Consider the following 22,882-nt stretch of genomic DNA (forward strand, 5'->3'; position numbering starts at 1 on the left):
CAAAAAGCGTCTGGATATAGAGTTCAAATCTACGCTTACAAGGTTTTTCAAGAATTTCCTAGAAAAGATGGATAAGGCCTACGAGGATATGAAAAGAGATCAACTAGAATTAATAAGGAGTCAACAAGAAATAAAGAATACATTGTCTGAAATAAAAAATATTTTACAGAGTCCTAAAAACAGAAGGGAAGATCGCAAGAATCAAGTCAAAGATTTGGAACATAAAGAGCCAGAAGACACTCCTCCACAGAAGCTAGAAGGCAAGAGAATCCAGAAAATTGAAGATAATGTAAGAAACCTCTGGGACAACTTCAAGCGAACCAACATCAGAATTATGGGGGTCCCAGATGATGAGAGAGAGCAAGATATCGAAAACATACTGAAAGAAATAGTGATAGAAAACTTCCCCCATCTGGTGAAAGAATTAGACTTACAAGTCCAGGAAGCACACAGAACTCCAAACAAAAGGAATCCAAAGAGGACCACACCGAGACACATCATTATTAAAATTCCAAGAGCAAAAGACAAAGAGAGAATATTAAAAGAAGCAAGAGCAAAGAAGGTAGTAACCTATAAAGGAGCACCTATACGATTGTCAGCTGACTTCTCAACAGAAACCATGCAGGCCAGAAGGGAATGGCAAGAAATATTCAAGGTGATGAATAGCGAGAACCTACAGCCAAAAATAATCTACCCAGCAAAGCTATCACTCAGAATCGAAGGCCAGATAAAGAGCTTCACTAATAAAAAAAAGCTAATGGAGTTCATCACCACCAAACCAGAATTATATGAATTGCTGAAGGGGGTTCTTTCAGAAGAGAAGGTAAACAAAGATAAAAATTATGAACAACAAATACGTAACTATCAACAAGTGAATCTAAAAACCAAGGAAATTAAAAAAAAATCTGATGAACAATATTAACTGTTGAATATAATAGAATCAGAGATATGGAAGGGGAGTGAACTGACGATTCTTGGGGAAAAGGGGAGAGGGGGGCGTGGGAAGAGACTGAACATAAACTGTGCACCTATGGATGAGGACAATGGGGAGAGGGGAAAGGGCAGAGGGTGGGGTGGGAACCTGGTGGAGGAGAGCAATGGTGGGGGGGGGGGGGGGAAAAGGAACATTTGTAATAATATGAACAATAAAAACTTATTAAAAAAAAAAATAAATAAAATAAAATAAAATAAAATAAAGTGGGGGCCAGATCACGGTCCCTCAGAGAGCTGGAGGGCCGGACTATATGAACTACTAATTCCTACTGTAACACCTCGGCTGCGCTCACTGCCCAAAAAACCTGGCGGGCTGGATCAGACTCCTCTGCGGGCCGCATGTGGCCTGCCGGCCGTAGTTTGAAGACGCCTGCCTAGAGTAAGGTGAACAGATCGTCCGGGTGTTGGTGGGACAGTCCTGATTTCTAACAATTTTTCCCGAGTCCCGCGGTGTTTTTAAAAAGTCCCGATTTTTGGAAAGATTGGAAAGATTGGAAAGATTCTTTCCAAAAATTGGGACTTTTTTAAAAATGCCACGGGACGCGGGAAAAATTGTTAGAAATCAGGACTGTCCCGCCAACACCTGGACGATCTGGTCACCTTGCTCTAGAACAAGCTAGGTGTCCCTCCCACGGGAGAAGTGGGCAGACTAAGGTCTGAGCCCTGGCTACAGAGGCCTGGTACGATGCTGGCAAACCTAAAATGGGGCTCAAGAGTCGTGGGCACTCAGAGGAATGCAGAACACGGCGGCTCCTCTTGATTGTGGTAGCTGTGTTCCACCAGGTCCGGTGAACCCCAGTCAGCACATGCTGGGCCATCACCGCTCCGAGGGACACACAGGGGCGCTCCTTCCAGCCACGGCCACGTTTCCATCAGCCAATCGGTACATATTGTACATCGCTCCTGTGCGCTCCTACTCAAAGACACCTTGTGTAATGCTTGTTGTCCATTCATCAACACTGAATTCCCGGCAAGGGCTTCCTTCGGGACAGCAGACGGCACTATGCTGGGCCATTTTCCACAGCAAAGTCAGCAGCAGGAAGCGGGAAAATGCCTAAGCCAGCCTCTGGACAACGAGGTCACCTGTGTACAGCGTGAGCGCTGAGACCAGGAGGCAGGCGTCCTGCTCACCTTTGAGGAACACGCACACGTGCTCTGAATGACTGTAAAGGTGTGGTGAGTATTGGCTGTTGGGTGATACATACCTTTCAGGGTGATTTGCATATGTGCGAGGTAATGACTGGCTGAGGCCTGATCAAGTCTTCACCTGCAGGTGATATCCTCTCACCATGCTCCCAGGAGACCTCCCATCTGCCCTCCAGAGGCTTCCATCTCCTCCACCTGCCCCACAGCCCCTCCACCTCCTCCACCTGCCCCCACAGCCCCCCCACCTCCTCCACCTGCCCCCACAGCCCCTCCACCTCCTCCACCTGCCCCCACAGCCCCTCCACCTGCCCCCACAGCCCCTCCACCTCCTCCACCTGCCCTCATAGCCTGTGGGCCTTCTTCCAGGAGGAAAACTCCGCCCAGAGAAGCGGTGCTGCTCCATCACACCCTCCCAGGCTCGCAGCTGCCACCAGAGCCAATATGGCGGCAGAACACGTGACCCGGGGCAGCCGGATTTCCGGTCCTGAGGGCCACGTGGTGGAAGCGAAGGGAGTCGGAAGCTTTGTTAGCGTTAGTCACTGCCTTCGCTGCTAATGGTTCCCCACAGAGGAAAACGTCAGAAGAGAATGGGTGTTAGCAGTGAGGAGACTTATGTGAATGCCAGGAGCTGGGAGCCTGCAGGAGAGGTGCTGAGCCCTTTAGGAAGAAGGTTTCGGTAGACATGCCGTCCATTAAACAGAAACCTGGGGTTGCACTTTCCTGATGCCCCATCTCACATCTGCTTATGAGCCACAGTTCACCGCGTACTCACTGTTACCACTGAGGACCCTTCACCGCACTGCTAGCATCCCCATGGTTTGCTCATCACTGGGAGCCCGTTTGAAATGTGTAAGCTGGTGCTTCAGCCTTTGTAACGTGTGACAGGAGTGTTTAGTCAGCAGGCACTCAGAAATATTTGTACAGTACTGAGGGTTAGTGAAGTGGGCTTGGCCTGAGGTGTTGGCATAACTCAAGGCTTATATTTAAAAACTGGAGGGAATAAAATAAAAATAAAAATTGGAGGAACTTAAGAGAGCTGAACGGAAGTTCCAAGTTGGCAGCCCTCCTCACGTTAGTCTAAGTCAGTGGTCAGCAAACTCATGAATCAACAGAGCCAAATAACAACAGTACAACGATTGAAATTTCTTTGGAGAGCCAAATTTTTAAACTTAAACTTCTTCTAACGCCACTTTAAAATAGACTCGCCCAGGCTGTGGTATTTTGTGGAAGAGTCACACTCAAGGGGCCAAAGAGCCGAATGTGGCTCTCGAGCCGCAGTTTGCCGATCACTGACCTAAGTCAGGAACGTGTGACACTAACCTTTTAGAGCCGCTTCTCCGTCCGGTCAACGACTTCCCTTGGTGGTGACCGTAGCAGCCGTATTTGGCCGTGAGCTCCTGTGGGCAGCCGTTCTGCTCTCCATGGAAGCCCCAACGTCCAGCACAGAACGTGGCACAAAACTGGCCCCCACCACTTAGCTTCTGACTCGGAACCCTCGTTCGTAAGACCAGAACAGTCCCGTCCACCTCCCGCGGTGTGGAGACCCCCACCGAAGGAGCTGCCTGTGGCGGGCAGATCCTCCTCAGAGGCCAGAGGATTCCCATCGCTTCCAGGGCTCATTTTCGCTTCCCTTTCCACCCACCCGAGTCGCAGACCCAGGCCGGCGCTCTCTGCGGAATTGAGTGTCACTTTCTGGCCATTAATCTCTCTGAGTCTATCAGGACCACTTGCATTAGCCCCTCTCACAAGACCCCAGCTGGGCCCTAGTGGGCCAGGAGTGGGGCTCAGGAAGCTGCCTGCTGGAGCCAGCTGGAAGCCGAGCCCACGGTGTCCCAAAGCCCTCTTGGACAGGCCCTGCCATGTGCCATCTGTGCCCCAGCCAACCCCACCGTGGGGCTGTAGGACGTCATGGACGGCCACCGCTGGAGAGGGACATTGGGAAGGCAGTGCCTCCTGGCTCAGGAGAGGCCAGGGGTATTGACGGAGGCACGCTGGCTGGAAAACTCCCTACCCCGGCCCACACTCGTACGTGGGTTTGAAACAACAGCTGGTCCTTGACCAGTGAACCTGGGCAGCTGGCGGAGACCGATGTGCATGCGCGGTGGAGAGCGGGGGGGTGGGGCAAGGACCGGCAGCTGCCCTCCCCCGCCCCCCAAACACACAGACTGTCCTTTCCGTGATGACCATGCAGCTTTCCTAATGGAACACAACCGCTGAACTTGGTACATTTCGAGCACTTTAGCCTTCCAGGACACCAGACTGCTGATGAGAACCATCTTCCGTGGGCGCCATGTTAATGAGAGGCCGAATTTCATACGCTTGCAAACTTTCCCCCCCTCCGCCTCCTGCTGTATTACACCCCGCCTTCCCCCTCAATAAAAGGTTGCATCAGAGAGAGAGAGATTTCCATAATTTATAGTATGGGCATTTCACTGGGGACAAGCGCTAATCTGTACTTACCGATACATTTAAAAAATGCATCCTCTCGCAAGCCTGCCCCATTTATGACTCTTGGCACAAACCGCAATGCTCAGTCTTCAATTAAGGGACACCTTAGGGTTCATTATCACACAATCGCTCCCTGTGAACCATGCCAAATGCTGTTTTGGCACAGAGCTTGGAAGATGAATTAGAAGGAAGTCTTCTCTGCAATGCCCTCTCCCCAATTCCCACCCCCATCATCAGCGTTTATGCCCTCCTTGGGCTCAGCCCCCTCCTCCTTCTCAAGTGGCTTTTACTATTCAATTTCTCAACGTCAAACTCGATTCTCTAGAGGTGCAGTTAAAGATGCCCGTCTCCTTTTTGTTTTCCGGCTCTCACGGGCCTCGGAGCGGCTGCAGATGGGCTGCCCTCCACACCCCTTTTTGGCCTAAAGGAGCCACAGATGCTTTCCCCCCTCCTCTCAGAGCTTGGGGCCGAGAAAAGAAAAAGGACCAGAATTAGAAACGCACACGAGGATGAGCCATAAGGAGGACCCGCACAAGCGCCTCTAAATGAAGGGATGACGCACGCACGCATGCAGCCGGCGGCAGAGGCAGGAGTGTTCAAATATTAAAGCGGAGCCGGGTCCAGAGCCAGTGGCTCCCATCACAAGGAAGGAGGGGAAAGAGCCGAAGGCTGATCTTGTTCCTCAACATCCTAGTCCAGGGCCCGCACTGTCCTAACGTGTCCTGACACCGCAGGACCCTCCCCAGTGTAACCCGTGGGTAAGGACACCGCTCTTGGTTTCCTTATTGACAAACAGAGTGATGGAGGAGCCCCTTTCCAGCTCTCCCAGCACCCAGTGGCCCATAGCGGGCCGGGGCCGAGAGAACCAACGCCACCAGGACACAGCCAGGGGCCGGCGGGTCTCGGGCAGCTGCAGCCGAAGCAGGTACCGGCCGCCGTGGAAGGCAGCAGCCGGCTCCCAGGCCAAGACCAGCCTGGTGCTACTTTACTTCCTGTTTAAACAGAAACGCTGCAGGGGTTTGCAGGACACCCTGGAGCGGGGCCATGCTGGTCTGTTTCTTGTTCCGGTTTAGTGTGAGCTGCCCGAGCAGCAGCCGTTTCTCAGGCGGGTGCTGGGGAAGGAAGCATGCTGAGGGGTGAGGGGCCGGTGCTGACTCAGGTACCAGGAAGTGTGCTCGCCCCGCGGCTGAGCTGATCATGGCCTTTTCATCCAGCCGCGCCTCTGGGAGGGGCGCTATTGATTTCCCGTGCCACCCCCACGAGGCTCCGACCGACCGACAGGTGAGAGGGAGGGGCTGCCGGTGACCAAGGGCTCAAGGCAACTGTCCAATTCCACCAAACCATTACCAGGAGCTTCACCGGGGAGCTAGGAATCCAGGGGTGCGCCGAGTGGGGCTGCCGCAGAGCAAGGGGGTTGGCCATGAACTCTGGCTTTGATTTCGGGGGCAGCGGGCAGAAGGTGGAGGGAGGGACAAGCGAATGGAAAGCAAACAGACTCAAAATATTTCAACCACAAGATGTCTTGTGGAAATTTTATTACATAGTGTGTAAAATGCGTTGTCAGTCAAATAAAAAGAACACTTTTCTTTTTAAAAACAACATGCATAACATTCTCCAAATATTTATTTTTAATAGTTAGACTTTCAAGCATTATAAAGAAAATAAGGAGAAAAAACCAGAAAAGTAATGTCAGCACATTTCAAACGGAATGTCCCCCAGGTCAATTAAAAATGCGAGAAAAAATAGCTTTAATTCCGTTTTTCTTTCCTTTAAAAATACATGTTATCTGTACAAGACACACTACAGTAAACACTGAAAATCATAGTATCCCTTTTATTAAATCAAAATCATTTAATTCATAGTGTGGTTAATACTAGATTTATTTATTCATCTAGTTAATTTGACAAATATTAAAAAATATTTAAAAGAAAAAAGCAAAAAATGCCTCAGAATTAAAAAATAGGTACTACATTTTTATGCGGTTTAAAGTTCCACAGTGTTTGTTAAAAGTTATATCAACTTCTTCTTAATATTAAAAATAACAGCATTTATATTTCTGAGAGAATAGAGAAAGGTTTTTTGTGTTGTTTTTAAAACAAGCTTGGAGGTCTTAGATACACAATTGCAACTGGTAATGAGACATGAAAAAAAAAAACGTATGTAGACACATGAACACATTTTTATATTACCCTTTAGAACTCTAGAAATTATACAAACCCTAAAAAATGCCCCTCCCGATCCCTTTGGACAGCAATACAATTCTCTGTCTCAATTCAAATTCACATAATTAATTACAATACAGAATAGTTCAGTTTTTTAAAAAATGCAATAAAACAATTGACAGCCAAGATACAAGAAATTAGAAGTAAAACATTTAATGAATTTACACATTTAAATACTGTTTAAAATTTTTAAAAAATAATTTGTTACACACCTCCTAAGACTTCCAAGCCACTTTCTGTTGCAACAGAAACAACTGTAAATAAAAAGACATGAAACAAAACAATACAGAACAAAACACACCAGTTGAAATGTCGCTGCAGTGAGGCACATTCTGGTGCCTGCATTGGCAGATATTGCTCCAAAAAGAATCCCAGAGCTTCCACGTTTGAAATAACAAAAATAATGAAACAAAAATGATCAGCAATCTTTAGTAACTAATTTCCCGATTTTTAGAAAAATTCTGTTAATCTAAATATAGTGTTTCACAGAACAAAGGTTCTTCATCAAAAGGTTTGCAAATCTAAAAACCTGTTACAAATAGGCTTTCGCTCACGATGATTTCAGGGAGGGGTCACAGGTCACTGTCCTACTGCTCCTGTGGAAGGAGGGGAGGGGTCAGCCTGGGGCAGGCTCCCGGGGGCTTGCTGATGGGGGGCAGGGCACCCGCCTCGGCTGCCCCCGGGCAGCAGCAGTGTCTCAGCCTCCCGCCTCCCGCAGGGTAGAAAGAGGTCGGCATCTCTTTCTGAGGGGATACTGGGAGGGGAGAGGGAGTGAGCCCGCGATACTTCCTGGCCACCACCAGCCTGGGACCCGTTCCCACCACGCGCAGGCACACAGGGCCAATGTGGCAGTGAGTGGGCCAGGCAGCTTAGGTCACTTGGCCTTTGCCCTCCGTTAACAAGAAATCCGTTTTGGCCTCTGACGGCAGAGCCCTCAGGCTTCTGCGCAGGACCAAGAGCTGGCACTCCGCCCTGCCCAGCCTTCTGAGGATGTGGGCCCGGGTCCTGGCCCTGCCTGACGGAGGCAAGGGCGACAGCCTGGCCCCAGCAGCCTCAGAACAGCACGGGCGTGAGCTCCAGTCCCTGCTTACCCAGAATCCTCCAAGCCTGGTGCTCTCATTTAGTGGGGGAAACTGAGGCCGCTCAGCGCTGCAGGCTGGGCTTGGTCTGGGAGGGACTGCCCAACCACCTCCTCTCCCACTTGGCCCACAACACTCTCTGGGCAAGGAGGGCCGGCGGCTGCCTTTGGGCTCTGGGCAGATGGCAGCCACGCTGAGCAGCACTGGGCCTGCGCTGCCCCCCCCCCCCCCGCCCCCCCAGCTGGTGTTTCTGCCCCGGGAGCAGGCGCAGGGCCTGGGAGGAAGGGCTGTAGGTAGGGCTGGGCTGGGCTGGGAGGTGTCAGCAGAGCTGGCACAGGTACACACCTGGCTGTGGGCCTGAGCTTGCCCTAACGTCTGCCCGTAGAAAGCCACCTGCTGTCGGTAATACTCGGCCCAGGCCATGGTGTAGTCCGGCGGGGAGCTGGCCTGAGGCGCGGCACCGGCAGCGTGGCCTGAGGGAAGAGGGAACAGCTCAGTCAGGCGGGGATGCGCTAGGGGGCGCTTCCTAAAGACGTGGCATCGGGAACCAGCGCCCCCTGGAGGCCGGTGAGGTGGGGCCCGAGTGCTGGCTGCAAAAAACACCTTTAGCTGCCCAAACCGGTTTGGCCTGCGGATTGAAGGTTCAATTCTGGTCAAAGGCATGTACCCTGGTGGCAGGCACATCCCCAGTGAGGGCTGTGCAGGAGGCAGCTGATCAATGTTTCTCTCTCATCGATGTTTCTAGCTCTCTATCCCTCTCTCTTCCTCTCTGTAAAAAATAAATATATTTAAAAACAAACAATCAAAAACACCGTTAGCTTTTCACTGCTGCTCCTGCTCCATCGCCGGCTGTCTCTTCAGAATCACATTCTCTGCATTGGTCACCTGACTCGTGAGCACCCAGTGAGGAGGGGAGGGGGTGCCTGGGAGTCTGGGTTTGGGAGGTGTGGGGAGACGGGCCCTGGGCTTGCACCAGGTGCCTCCGGTGATGACCTCCTGGCCCAGTGAGGACGCAAACCCCAGGGACTGTGTCTCCGATGGCCTTTGACCTGAGCTCCTCCAACCGGCCAGTAGCATCCTTCAGAGGCAAGTCCGCGACACAGCTCTCCCCCGCGCCCGCCCCCGGCCCCGGAACACCCACGGAGGACGAGTCCTCGTCTGAAGCATTCGCTGGGGTTTGGGTTGCTGTGGTCAGTTTTCCCTCCTTTTTAAAGACTGGTTTAATTTCCTAAGAAAATCAAACATCTCATCACCCACTCCAACTGCAGGCTCCCTTCCCTGAGTCCCAGCACTCTCTCCTCTCCCTTCACTCGCTCGGGAGTAGCCAGAGAGCCAGGTGACGGCAAGAGGGGAGCAAGAGACGGCTGGGCTGCGTCTGGCCTCGCGGCCTAACGGGCCAGGACCGTGGCCTGCTCCCCCGTGGAGGGCACGCCCGTGGAGTTCAGGAAGGGGAGGGAAGGGGGAGGAGGGAAAGCAATGGCTACACCACGTCTCCTCTGAGACACACAGAGGGCCAGACAGGGCCGGGGAGCCACGAGCAGTGACGGCCACAGGCCAGGGGCTGCGGCTGGGGCTGGTGGTTAGGGCGGCCATCGCACTCACTCTGCTTTTTGTAATAGTCCTCCCAGGCCTTGCTGTAGTCAGGCTGGCTGCTCTGCGGCTGGCTCTGCTGGCCTGTGAGAAGGACACAAAAGCAGTCAGGCCCAGCCCGGCGACCCCGCCCTGCCTGCGCGGGCTCAGCCTGTGGCCCGGGAAGAGGTGGCGGCAGAGGGCTGAGGAGGAGACATGGCGGCCCCACGAGGGCCTCTGCTCAGGCCCCCGGTGTGTGCAGCTCAGACCCCGTGAGGCCGGGCGGGCGGGCTGGTGCCCTCCAGGGTGGCATCGGGGACATTCACACCCTTCACACAGGGGCTGTGGGTGAGGGGGCCTGGGCCACACTGCCTGTCGTCTCCGCTTCCCGGAGGGGCTTCAATGGGACCAGAGGCCTGCACCTTTGTTCAGACTGCGGGCTGCCCCTCTGCACAGGCAGAGCCTCAGAGTGACACTGGGACGCTGTGCAGCCCTGAGCTCAGGGTGATGACAGGTGAGGCCCACAGAGCAGGGGCTGTGGCCTCTGCCTCTGGGGCAGGAGGGGGGACGTGGGGCTCGCTCTGCCCTCCTCAGGACCCAGCCGGTGCCTCCTCTGTGGAGCAGGGAGTGAGGACGGCTGGGGTAAGGAGACTGCCCGCCCAGTGCAGAGCGGGAAGTGAACTCAGCAAGCCCGCCCGGCGGCTCAGGTAGCGGGGGGCTCTGCGCCGAGGCCAGGCTGGCTGGTGTCTACCTGAGGCCTCTCGCCGTCTGCAGGGGGAGGAGCCTGCAGCAGCACGGGGGCCGCCCGCAGCCAACTCCCAGCATCCCTCCTGCGCGTGAGCCCACTGAGGACGGGGGCGTGGCGTCTGGGTGTGGGCTGGGGACAGAAAAGAGGGAGAGGGGAAGAGAGGGAGAGGCCTCCTCATCCTCCTCTCCTGCCGGCAGGAGGACAGACCAGGACACGAGGGGTAGAAGGACTGGGTTGGGGGGAAGGCCAGGCATGAGGAATGTGGGCAAGCAGGGTTTTTCTTTCAAACAAGATTTCACTGACCAAAACCAGTTCTCGATTCCTAACTGCCCTCTCCCCCGAGGAGAGCAACAGAGCTCCACACCAGGTGCAGGCTGGGCCCGGCGGCGGGGCTCAGGCTGAGCGTCACCCTGTGGACAGGAGGTCAAGTTCGATGCCCGGTCAGGGCACAGGCCCGGGTGTGGGCTCCATCCCCAGTGGGGGGCGTGCAGGAGGCAGCTGATCAATGACTCTCATCATTGATGTTTCTCTCTCTCCCTCTCCTTCCTCTCTGACATCAATAGAAACATATTTAATAAGAAAAAGATGCAGGCTAGTGAACAGCAGAAGAAACCAGGCATCTGCTGTCTTCCTTCCACGCCGATGCTGCTTCCAGCTCCCTGGGCTGGCCTGGGCGTGGGCAAGCAGCCGGCCGGGCTCTGCGAAGCCACAGCCCCGGGGCCGACATGCCCTCGGGCTTCAGTGTAGACCATCCCCGTCCTGCCCTGGACAACGGGGCTCATGTGAGCCCACCCCAGGCCACCTCACACCCTGGGCCGCCCTCGATGGCCAGAACAGGAGGGCACCAGACAGACAGCTCCCAGGCGGAGTGAGCCAGGGACGGGAGCGGTGGGTCAGGGCGGTGTCAGGTGTCCGTGGTGAAGCTCTAAAACACTCTGCATATTTAACGTTTCCTAAGAAAACCCTGCAGAGGAGGGAAAATACAGCCACGCCACTTCAGAGCTTGTTCCTTTAGAAATCAAATCCAAGCTCTTCCTTTCAGACCACGAAACTGGAGCTCAGAGAACAGCACAGGCCTCCGGACCCCGTGGGTGTCATCAGCTGTGACCTGCCTGGGGACTGGGCAGCGCTGTCAGGGAGGGAAGGGGGGCACACAGGCCCCAGGCTTGGTCCCCGTGAGCACAGCTGTGAAGGCTGGCCTGCAGCCGGTGTGCGGGGCGGACACGCGCAGGCACACCGAAGCCTGGAGACTGCTTCCGGGCACAGCCGGGCCCTTGAGAGGGTCAGAGGAGCCAGGCCCTGTGCTTTGTTTGCAGGCTGAGCAAGATGGGCTCCGCCAGCAATAAGACCAGAATACTCCTAACGAGAGTGGGCCGGGGAGTGGCGAGTCTCATTCCCACAGAACTCCTCTTACAGCAGCTTCTCCCCCCAGGCCGCCGAGCAGGCTCTCCCCGGAGACAGGGCCCCCTCGGCGGGGCTGGAGGAGGGAGAGGGAAGGCACCCAGCCAGCAGGGGCTGCTTAGAACACAGTGAGCAGCAGAGCCGCGGGCAGGAGGAACTGAGGCTCAGCACACCAGGCCCGTGGCCCCCAGGCTTTGTGACCCACGGCGCTGCGGACAGAGTGGGGGGAAGGAAAGGTCTGAGAAGGTGGCCAGACTCCCCTGGCCCTGCCCAGCTGGAAGCCAGTGCCACCTCAGAGAAGCCCCCTCCGCCGGCAGCTCCAGATGCCCCAGGAGGCTCGCTGCCATCCGGGAAGGGGCATCCTGGGCCTGTGGGCAGCGGTGGAACGAGAGCATTTCAGGCCCACCCCCCTCCAGCCTTCCCGGGGGCGGGGGTGCTCTGTGCCACCTCCTCCGAGACACTTACTTGGGACTTGCTGCGTGGGCTGCTGCCAGGCCTGGTAGGTGCTGCCCCAGCCCTGGGTCAGAAAGGCCGGCGGACCGCTGCCGAGAACAGGAGGAGTCACTTTCCAGTGCAGGTCACACCCCTCCGCCCCGGGGCCCGCCTCCCGCAATCCCGCTGGCTGGCTGTCACCCCCCACCCCAGGCAGGCACAATGGTCCCCGCCAGCGGCCAGGTCACCGGACCCCCGGCCTGACGGCACTCCAGGACGAGCGGGAGAGTCACCCACCTCACAGGGGCGCTGTGCGGGTTCCCGTTCACCTTAGCAGCAATGTTTGGGAAGCACCCTGAGCTCCGAGGAGGGAAGGCGCTAGAGAAAGCGAAGACTCGTTAAAGGGCGAACAGAGACTTTGGGGCAAACCTCCCCTCTGTCCCACGATGATGAGCCTCCTCAGGGATGCTGCCCTGGGGGGCCCTCACCCCACGCCAGTGAGCTCTGGATGGGCCGGAGGGACCCCTGGGAAGAGGTGGGAGGAGCCTGCCCAGCCCTGCCCACACGCAGAGCCCAGGCTGCGGCCCCACAGCAGCGGGAAGGAGGTCTCTCCGGGGGCGGGTGTGGGACTCACTTTTGATGAGGTGCAGCAGGTGGCTGGCTGAAGGGGCTCTGTCCAAAGGCTCCCGGTGCTCCCAGACTGGAACCCTGTCATGGCACAGAGGGAGCTCTCACTTCCTGCTGGGCGTTTCTGCCCTCTGCCCAGGCCCCCCAAGGCAGACCCCAGCTTCCGGGGAGACAGAGCCAAGTGAAGGGAAGACATCCTATGGCACTCACACTAGCCTTCCTTCCCCTGGAGGAACCAAGACCACCACACAGCCAATGCTGGCACCACCACATCTGCCCTGGCGTGTCACCCTGGGGGTAGGGACCAACCTGCTTGACTCTCCCGTCAATTTAGGCTGGCCCATGGCTCTTTCTGCCATTCTACGTCCCCTTTGAGGTGAGCAGTGGCCCATCTGTCCTCCATCAACACTCCCTTTCTTTATCTGCTTTGAGGCGCCTGAAACTAAAGCCAGAGTCAATGAGAGCTGCCTGCGGGGCTGGCGGCCAGGCAGTCCCGGGGCAGGACTGGGGGACGGCTGCTGCCCCAGCTGCTCCGCTAAGCCTGTGGGGGACACGGCCCTAGGGCCTGAGCTGGTGGCCGTGGTGAGATCTGCCAGAGGCTTCCTTCATCGCCTGGCCCTGGCTGGCATCCCTGGGCCCCGCGTTCCCCCTCGGCAGTGGGAGGAGGGCTCACGCAGTGTGAGGATGGAAGGTTCAGGAAGTACAAGGTGCTGGGAGGACAGGTACCTTGGACATCACCAGAAAGTCAGCTATTAGTAAGCCCAGGGGGAAAGGCCCTGTACGTACGCCAACTTTCTCATCTATGAGATGCCTGGCCACCTCGATCTGCTGGGGAACGCCCCGGATGGTGAATATCCGCAGGCTGGGGTCGGTGTTGGGCGGGGGGTTCCGCTGCAGCTCCACGTGCGCGCCGGACTGCTGGTTTATGCTTTTGATGTTCTCGCCGCCTGCGGGCAGGAGCACGGGACAGAGGCGTGAGTCGTAGCCCGAACACTGAGCAAGATCCGCTCCAGAAGAGAAGGGCTTTCTGCACCCGCTTCTCAGAAGCCAGGCCGGCACTGCAGACACCACGGCACCTGACCTGCTGCTTCTCCCTACAGAGGCCAGGAAGCGGAGGCCCAGGGATTGGCACACATGGCGCCCAGCTCCCACCGGCCAGAGGCCTCACCGGGAAAAGCACTCCATCCTTCTCAGCACAAGAGCGGCCACCTGATGGCCCCTCCACAGCACAATGGGGTCCTTCAGCCCGTGTGGCCGCGCACTGAGCTCTCCCCCCTCCGCAGGCCAGACAGACGGCCACAGGCCCGACAATGCCCGAAGCCCGCTCGGCCTTTACTATCCCATCTCCTCCTGTCACTCTGCAGTCCCTGCTCCTCCATGGGGGTGCGGGTGCGGGCGGGGGGCAGGTCTAGACAGAGGCCGCCGGAGGATGGGGTCACAGAGGCCTGGGTGGAGCCGGGCTAATGAAAATTTAGTTGGACTCTGAAAAACCGGTGACAGTCCCAGTCTCTTAATGAAATTTGTGTAACAAAAGCGCCACCAGGGCAACAATGGTCCGATTCTTCCTTTGAGATCTCACAGAACTAGACCAGCACGGCTCAGCTGGGGGGAGCAGGATACAAGGAAAACGCCTAGTAGAGCTTGGAAAATTGGAAAAAGACGATCCATGGATAATCTGGTGCATGGACCAGGGAGCCCCAAATGACCAAAAGCAACAACTGAAGGCCAGCCTGTGACTCTCCTCCCTGGCCGGAGTCAAACTAACCTCACAGGACATGTGTCCCTGCCGTGGAACAGGCCACACTCCCCCTGCCTCCCGGAGGGAGCGACAGCGGCAGCCGTCCCCCGGAGGGACCACAGGGGCCAGAAGCGGGGCGGGGGCCGGGGCCGGGCCCGGCGTCCTCGCTGGAGCGCTCACACGCGGAAAGAAACGGAGGCCTCGGATGAAGTTTGTTCACATCGGCCTGGGTAGTATGGGGAGGCTTTACATGTAAAAGCAAATTAAAAAAGGACTCGGCAGCCACCTGCTGTGCACAGGATCTTTGTGCAGTTGTGACAGTTTAGGAAAGTGTCCTTACACACCCTTGTCTGGGGACAGCAGCGCCGATGCGAAGTCCCAGGCCCGCCCGCAGAGGGTGACTCTGACCTGGCACCTGAGGAGCGAGCAGCTCTGCTCGGCAATGGCGTTCTGGGGCGCAACGAAGAGCCAGGCCGCGGCGGAGACTTCCCACGCAATCGCAGCGCCCTGGGCTGTGGGCAGGAGCACAAAGGGCTCACGTCTGTCCGAGACAGACCCTGCAGCCACTCCGTCCGGGCACTCGGCCGGCAGACCACAGCCCCTCTCCCGAGGCCTCAGGAGCATGCTAATAGGGTGAGGCCCCACAAAACGGCATGGGGCCGGAAGGAGTTAATTTAAGTTTATCTTCCTTCAAAATGAGGTCACCAGCCTGGCACATGGTGGCTGTCTATAGACTCATTCAGCAGCCCGCTCCATTCTTCCACCTGATGGGGGCAGAAGCCACCCCAGCGGCCCCCTGGCTGCTGTGAAATCGTAAAGCAATTAATCAAACGGCTAAAAGGCCTGCTGACAAGAGCAGGGCGGCCACGCTATCTGTCACCACTGCTGTGTTTATCATGGAAATCCAGCAGGGGCCGGGAGGCGCAGCGTCTGCCCAGGGGCTGGCGCAGGGGGAGCAGGCCCGACTGAGTGGGGCTCCCTCTGTTGCCCCTCCTCCCCGCATGTTCCCAAGGAGGAGGCGCACCTCACACCCAGCCCTTGTGGGTGCAGAAAGCCCCCCGACCCCCAACAAAACTCCCCGGGCTTGTCCAGCTGCAGCCGGAGCACGGCCACAGCACCCACGCCGGCGGCCTCTGCTCCCGCTTTCCTGTGGGGGCACTAGGGGGACTGGCGGGTGAGCGAGCAGAGGCTGTCCTGTGAGCACCGAGGCCCCGAGTGTGAGGACTGTCCCAGCGAAGGCCGCCGGCTCTAGAGGAGACGCTCACAGGAAAACCTGTTGATAAAAACGGATTTCACAAGGCACAGAGACCCAGAGCTGACTCTCAACCTGCGCATCCACAGAGTTACGCTCAGGCAGGCAGGTGTAGGGCTGGTGCTGGTGTGTGTGTGTGTGTGTGTCTGGTTATCACAGCATTTGGGCAGCTAACAGTATCTGTCAAACACTCCTCAGCATGGCACCCACCGAAGATGAAAACAAGCCCACATTGTTCCTACCACTCCCGAGAATCTCCGAATGACAGACACAGGCGATAAACGTGTGAAAAGAGCGTAAAGCGCAGGGCCAGGGCAGGGCCAGGGGAGGGCCAAAGCAGACTGGGAGGCGGGGGGCAGCACAGGAGGAATGCCACACCACGCCAGCTCGTGAGGACGTCCCACTTTGGTCCCAACTTCTGTTGGTGGAGACATTCCCAAATCACACTCCGTGGAGCACCAGCACCCCTCCTCCAGCGAGCACAGGCCTGCGGTCCCAGAAACGGGAGGAACTCTGGAGAAGCCTGCTATTTCCTCAGACACAACCCCCACTGAACCGAGTCTCCTGTTGGCATGGAGACTGTGGAGCGCAGAGAGCAGCTGAGCCGGTGGCGGAGGAAGGGCCCGGGAGCAGACCTGCTCTCAGCCGCCTTTCTGGGTTCCGGCAAGGCCAGCCCGTCACCAAGACATCGCCTGCTCCCTCTTCCCTCTCGCCTGCAGCCAGTGATGATGGCTTCACTTCCTGCCCCCTCAGTGCCCAGAAACAACTAACAAATCTATCTTCATTCTCCGCGGGGTGTGGCAGTAAAAGTGCTGGAAGGATTAAAAACACTTCCACATGTCGTGTAAATGAGGCCAATGCCCAAACCCAGAGTGACACTTCAGAAAGCATCTTCCCGAGAGGAGACCATCTTAACTGGTCCTAAGTTCCTTGGAGGCGCATTCAGTACTGACCAGTCAATCCACAAACATCCGAAGGCAAACATTCACCCTTTTCAGCAACTAAGCTGCCTCCCCGGACAGCAGGCCCTGTGGATCATCTGCTGCTCGCCCTGCCCCGTTCACGAGAAGGCCGTGCCCAGCAGGGCCCCGCAGAAGGCAGCTGATGCCGCAGACCGGTGCCGCAGGCAAGCGCAGCAACCAGCCTCCACGCATGCGCTGGAGGTATGTGACCCATGTGCTGGCCCGTTAGACAGCGGAGAGGGAACATACAACCCAGCAGTGCCCCTTACCTTTGCCGATGACGAGGCCGCACTTATCTGCGGGCACCGTGTACGTGATCTCCTGGATGCCGCCAGGGGCGCCCATGCTCCAGTCGCCACGGCCTCGGCCTCGTCCTCGGGCCACTGCGAGGCCTCCAAAGCCGTCCCTTTCCTGGGAAGGAGCAGAGCTCAGGTGAAGCTTCCTGCCACTGCCCCCAGCACCGCTTCCATCCCCAGGAGGAGCCGTGACAGGATGTAATCAGTGCCATGGATCGGACCAGAGCATCATTCCGCATTTCAAATGCTGAAGGCTCTTTAGAAGCAGAATTAGCGCAAATCACAGGTGTTCAAGGAGCACACGTGAGGATAAATGCACGTGTTACATAACCGCACAGACCCGACGAAACAGGGCAGATATGAACTCCTAGGTCCGAAGCCCAGTGCCCCTCTCCCTGGGGTTTGCATTACCGGGCCCTCATCTAGCTCAGAGGTGAGCTTCTTTTCAATGAAGCTGCCCTTTCCCAGGGGCTAACACACGGTGGGCCGACCAGAAACCAGATACTATATGCTGCAGAGCCCGGCCATTTGCAGTGACACATGCGTGACAATGAATGACTTCTGACCTCCCCTGGCTAGACTGCGGTAAGGAACCATCAGACACTGCTACATGAGTCAGAACACCGGGCAACCCAGCCAGCAAAAAGGATGAAAGGATTTTAAAGAAAAACTGGCCCTAGCTGGTCTGGCTCAGTGGATAGAGCATCAGCCTGTGGACTGGAGAGTCTGGGGTTCGATTCCAGTCAAGGGCACATGCCTGGGTTGTGGGCTTGATCCCCAGTAAGGGGCGTACAGGAGGCTGCTGATCAATTATTCTCTCTCATCATTGATGTTTCTATCTCTTTCTTCCTCTCCCTTTCTGAAATCAATAAAAAAAAAATACTTAAAAGAAAAAAAAGAAAAACCGGTTGTCCCACTCCCCAGAGGGAGGGACCAAGCCAGGCTGGTGCACGGCTGGGGCTGGAGAAGTATCTGCCTATTCTCAAATCCCCCTCCCCAGAGCCAAGCCCACACCGGGCCCCTAACAGAAAGCTTCCTTTCATCTGAGAGCGACAAGTCTCATCTGGGTCCCTCTGGAGCGGGAACATTTAAATCTTTTAAACTCAGAGGAAAAGCCCAGCTCCTTTCATGGCAGAGAGAAGCTGAACAGAGGTCCAACATGGTGAAGAAATGTTTTGGCAAAACCTGGCTATATCAATTACAAGAAAACTGAATGTTTAACGGAATCTAAACCGGCTGAAAGCAGGGGTCACTGGAGCGCTTTCTTCCTGCACTCTGCTTTTCTGAGGCCGAGGACACACACACAAGGTAACCTAGCGATGTATGTTCACACACACACACACACACACACACACACACACACACACCCATTTGCTGGGTGTGCCACAGGGCCCTCCTCCTCTCCAGCCTCTCAGTTCTGGGCCGGTGCCTCTGCTAGTAAAAAGGACGGAGGTCCTGCAGTGACGCCTTTCGAACATGTCAATCCTAACAATTGCCTGGGACCTGGCTACAGCGGAGACCCGAGCCCCTGACCCGCAGATTCTGACTCAGTGGATCTGGGCAGGGTTCTATGGATTGGCTCCATCGGCCTGCACTCTCAGGTGACTTAGGGGACCATCTGGTGCAAAACCGTTTGCTGCTGAAAACACTTGGCCTAGACAGGTTCAAAGGCTCACCCAAGGTCACGTGGCTAACAGCAGAGCTGACCACAATTTCTATTGCTTTCCTCAGCTCCAATCGTTCTCCAGGTTCCTCAGCCCTGCACCCCTGGGCACCGTCACTTACAGCCGTTCCCAGAGCTACAGCAGGGGGGGCAGTGGAGATGAGAGTACAGCACACAAGGCCACTCCCTCTCCAGAGGAGGACCCGGAATCCAGTGCATGAAAGCAGCATTAAGACTCTGTGGGTCCTGCCGAAACCGGTTTGGCTCAGTGGATAGAGCGTCGGCCTGCGGACTGAAGGGTCCCAGGTTCGATTCTGGTCAGGGGCATGTGCCTTGGTTGTGGGCATATCATCGATGTTTCTCTCTCATCGATGTTTCTAGCTCTCTATCCCTCTCTCTTCCTCTCTGTAAAAAATTGATTAAAAAAAAAAAAAAAGACTCTGGGTCCCGAGGTGCTTTCCAAAGCCAGGGTGATATTCCACTGATAGTCTTCAATTAAGTCCTCAGCTGTTTGAAACCTGGGGTCTGCACTGTATTTCCCCCATTAACTAGTCAGAAACCTAACTTCTGGGACAACGAAGGCAGCAGATGACAAACCAGAGGAAAGAGCAGCTGAGGACAGGCCAGAGCCCGTGCGGCACCTGCCCCCATGGCCGCTGAGGGGAGCCCCAGCCACACCCACCTGGGCTGTGAGAATGAGCTCGTTGATGACATGCGCAGCGTGCTGACATCGGTCGGGGGGCCCCATGACCTGTGCGGCTCTCTCTGGACTAACTCCATCATCTGTGGAGCACGGAGAGGTGGGTTAGCACAGCAGCTTCAGGGACGAAGCCAATCAACACCCCTCCCAGTGTCAGGGCTGGCCCTTCCCCAGGCTCAGGGCCTCTGTCGCTGGGGAAAGGTGTATGAATGCGCCTTTTTGCATGGCCAGTACTTATGCAATTCCAGACATTTAAAGGAGATATCATTAAAGAAAAGAACCAAAACAAAAACAAACATAAAAATTCCAAGGAAAATAGAGTTGGGCTATGGCAATATTTTCCCAAAATTAGCCCATCACCATGTTTTTCCATCTTTAGAGAAATAAAGACACTGCAGATAAGTTTGCTTATAAAGATACTTACAAAATTTAAAGAACTGTCCTTTATTCCAAAAGGTTTGTCCCCCTCCCCTTTTTTTGTATGATTTTAAGTTATCTTTAATTTTATAAAATTACAATAATAGATTTTTAAAAAGTTTTTAATTAGCAAAATTGAAACTGGAAATGCTATGTTGATTTTCCCCAATTTCATTAGTTGGTGTGTGTGTGTGTGTGTGTGTGTGTGCAGTGAAGCCCAGGAAAACCGGGGCCAGGTGTTCAGGCACAAGGGTAGCCACACCAACACACGCAAAGGAAGAAACGAGCCTGGAGGAGAACCTAGGATCGGGCATTTGGTAACAGGATGTTGCAAAAGACAGAGAACAAGAAACGGAGAGAAAAGACCACAAAGGGGGTGGTACAAAGTGCTGTTTTGTGAGGTGTTTTCTAATTAAAGGGTTTCTTAAACGTTTATCTTTATTGTTGAAAGTATTACAGATGTCCCCTTTGATCCCCCATTGGCCACCCCCCGCCCTTCCCCTCACTATTGCCTGTGTCCATGGGTTATGCACCTATCATGTAAGTTCTTTGGTTAATTTCTTCTTGCAACCCCCCCACCCCCCACCCCCACTCCCCTGTGCCCCACCCCCGGCTAATTAAAGGATTTTTGAGAACTATCAAAACCAACCTGGTTTGAACTGAATCCTCACACCAGCATCATTCTGGATCTTTTTGATCATTTCCCCATTTCTTCCTATTACAATCCCAACAGCAAACCGAGGCACAGACACCTGGGCAATGAGAAACAGCCTCATCAGCGCTTCTGGCAAACCTGTCTTCTCAATGGGTGGGTGTGTGTGTGTGTGTGTGTGTGTGTGTGTGTGTAACTTGACTTGTATTACAGTGCATTCCTGGAAATGATATAATAAAGCATATTTTTCCTCTTTTAAGAACAATTTTGTGGTTAATGATTGCATTTCTGTCTGCTAAATGCATCTAGTAAGTCTAAGATTTGATCAAAATAATAGTTATAAAAATGAAAAGCAAGAATAAACTGTATACATAGATAAAAGATTAAAAATGACAAATTTATCTTCTAAACTCTATGAAATAAGCATAAGTATGTCATAAACATTTATAGTGGTCCTTCAAAATACGTTTTTCAGCCCTAGCCTCTTTGGCTCAGTGGATAGTGTTGGCCTCTGCAGACTGAAGGGTCCCCGAGTTCAATTCCAGTCAAGGGCACATACCTTGGTTGCAAGATTGTTCGGGGCATGTGCAGGAGGCAACCAATTGATGTGCCACTCTCACATAGATGTTTCCCTCTGTGTCCCCCCCCAACCCCAGCTCTCCCCTCTCTTAAAAACCAATGGAAAAATATCCTCGGGTAAGGATTAACAAAAAAGATATCTATCTATCTATCTATATATTATCATCTTTGCCATTCATAATTACATAATTAAGTGGTATTAAATACACTGAGTGGCCAGATTATTATGATCTCTCAACGCATAATAATCTGGCCACTCAGTGCATATATTCATGCACCAGTGCATATATATATTAGAGGCCCAGTGCATGAATTCGTACATGGGTGGGTTTTGGCCAGCCTGGCCCGGGGGGGGGGGGGGGGGGGAGGGGGGAGAGACATGGGTGGTTGGCTGGCCTGTCTGCTGGTCAAACTCCTGGCAGAGGGGACAATTTGCATATTAGCCTTTTATTCTATAGGATATACACAGAGTAGCCAGATTATTATGTATTCAGAGATAATAATCTGGCTACTCAGTGTATATTCAAAATATTGTGAAACCATCCCAGATATCTATAGCCTAGACCTTTTCATCATCCCCAATAAAAATTCTACATTACTAGCTCCTGCTTTCCCCAGCCTCTGGTAACCTCCATTCTATTTGGTGGACTCTACAGATATGCATACTCTAGGTATAAGTGGAATCACATAATATTGTATTTATCCTTCTGAATCTGGCTTATTTTATAAGCATAATGATGGCCAGGTCCATCCATATTGTAGCATATTATCAAAATTTCATTCTGAAGGGTAGATTCTGATCCCATTCCATCTCGCCAATAAATATGGTTCCCTTGTTTGATACAATCAACACAGATCACTGAGAAAACATGGGCAGTGGGATAAGCTTTGAAGCAAAACTTTAAAACCAGGGGATGACCCTAAGCCCCAAGAGCATGCAGTTGCTCCCTCACTACGCCTGACTGTCTGTCTCACACCCACCCTGAGAAGTCAGCTTCTGGGTAGGATTTCACAGATGAGACAAAAATGAAATAACTTGCTCAAGGTTAAAGAGCCAACAGACATGTGACCTACGACCTTAATCCTAACCTCATTTGCCTACTAACCTGTGATTCAAGCATACCTCTAAACTGCCTCCTCCCATTCGGGAGGTGAAGTCACCGCGTACACCTCGAAAGTCAGCTTGATCTTTTTCTCGGATGATCTCTAATACCATTTCTCTTGCTTGCTGTGTAAACACAGATAAAAGATGTTATGGAACACAAAATCCTAAAAAAAAAACATGACACCAGGTAAAACTTCAAGATCAGACCCTTGGGCTTAAAGACTCAGAAGGTGCTCAGCAATGGGAGAACTCTCTTATTCTATTATTATTATTATTATACTAGAGGCCCAGTGCACGAAATTCATGCAAGGGGTGGTGGTGTCCCCTCAGCCCAGCCTGCACCTTTTCCAATCTGGGACCCCTCAGACATCCCTCTCACAATCCAGGACCACTGGCTCCTAACTGCTCACCTGCCTGCCTGCCTGATCGCCCCTAACTGCTCCCCCTGCTGGCCTGGTCGCCCCCAACTGTCCCCTGTAGACTGGTACCCACACAGCCTGCTGCTCAGTCGTTTGGTCGCCCCTCACTAACCCTTCCCGTCTGGTTGCCCACTCAGCCTGTTCGGTGTCCATTTGATTGAGATGGTCGCTTGGGCTTTTATGTATATAGATGGGGCGTGGGCAGGCTGCTTAGGGATGCGTAAATCAAATCCTCAATGACATGGATTTTTTTATGCTGCCCAAAATGCTCAGATAAGGGTCCATTGTCTTGAAAGCCATAGTAGGACCAGCATTTCTGTGCTGGGTTTGAACTTGCTTCCTGTCCCCCGAGGTGTTTCCAGCAGCCGTTTCTTAGTGAGGGGAGGGTTTTCTGTGGGCAGGCTCCAGGAGAAAGACATTACCAAGGCATCTAT

General features: G+C 54.2%; 1 protein-coding gene across 2 annotated transcripts in view; it reads right to left on the reverse strand.

The window, feature by feature from the left end:
- Nucleotides 1-6,089: 6,089 nt before the first annotated feature.
- FUBP3 (far upstream element binding protein 3) overlaps nucleotides 6,090-22,882 on the reverse strand; it is a 51,423-nt gene continuing 34,630 nt past the window's right edge. Inside the window, exons 9-19 of one of the 2 annotated variants that reach the window (XM_036416098.2) lie at nucleotides 22,048-22,152; nucleotides 20,343-20,445; nucleotides 19,259-19,359; nucleotides 16,887-17,028; nucleotides 13,452-13,612; nucleotides 12,673-12,746; nucleotides 12,336-12,416; nucleotides 12,072-12,148; nucleotides 9,491-9,562; nucleotides 8,234-8,361; nucleotides 6,090-7,405 (exon numbers count right to left, since the gene is read on the reverse strand). In XM_036416098.2, the coding sequence (XP_036271991.1) occupies nucleotides 7,397-7,405; nucleotides 8,234-8,361; nucleotides 9,491-9,562; nucleotides 12,072-12,148; nucleotides 12,336-12,416; nucleotides 12,673-12,746; nucleotides 13,452-13,612; nucleotides 16,887-17,028; nucleotides 19,259-19,359; nucleotides 20,343-20,445; nucleotides 22,048-22,152 (1,053 nt within the window). In that variant the 3' untranslated portion in view covers nucleotides 6,090-7,396. The remainder of the gene's footprint in view (nucleotides 7,406-8,233; nucleotides 8,362-9,490; nucleotides 9,563-12,071; nucleotides 12,149-12,335; nucleotides 12,417-12,672; nucleotides 12,747-13,451; nucleotides 13,613-16,886; nucleotides 17,029-19,258; nucleotides 19,360-20,342; nucleotides 20,446-22,047; nucleotides 22,153-22,882) is intronic. The other variant, XM_036416099.2, reaches the window with a different exon arrangement.

Source organism: Pipistrellus kuhlii, unplaced genomic scaffold (assembly GCF_014108245.1).
Source record: "Pipistrellus kuhlii isolate mPipKuh1 unplaced genomic scaffold, mPipKuh1.p scaffold_m20_p_53, whole genome shotgun sequence".
Taxonomy (NCBI): Eukaryota; Metazoa; Chordata; class Mammalia; order Chiroptera; family Vespertilionidae; genus Pipistrellus; species Pipistrellus kuhlii.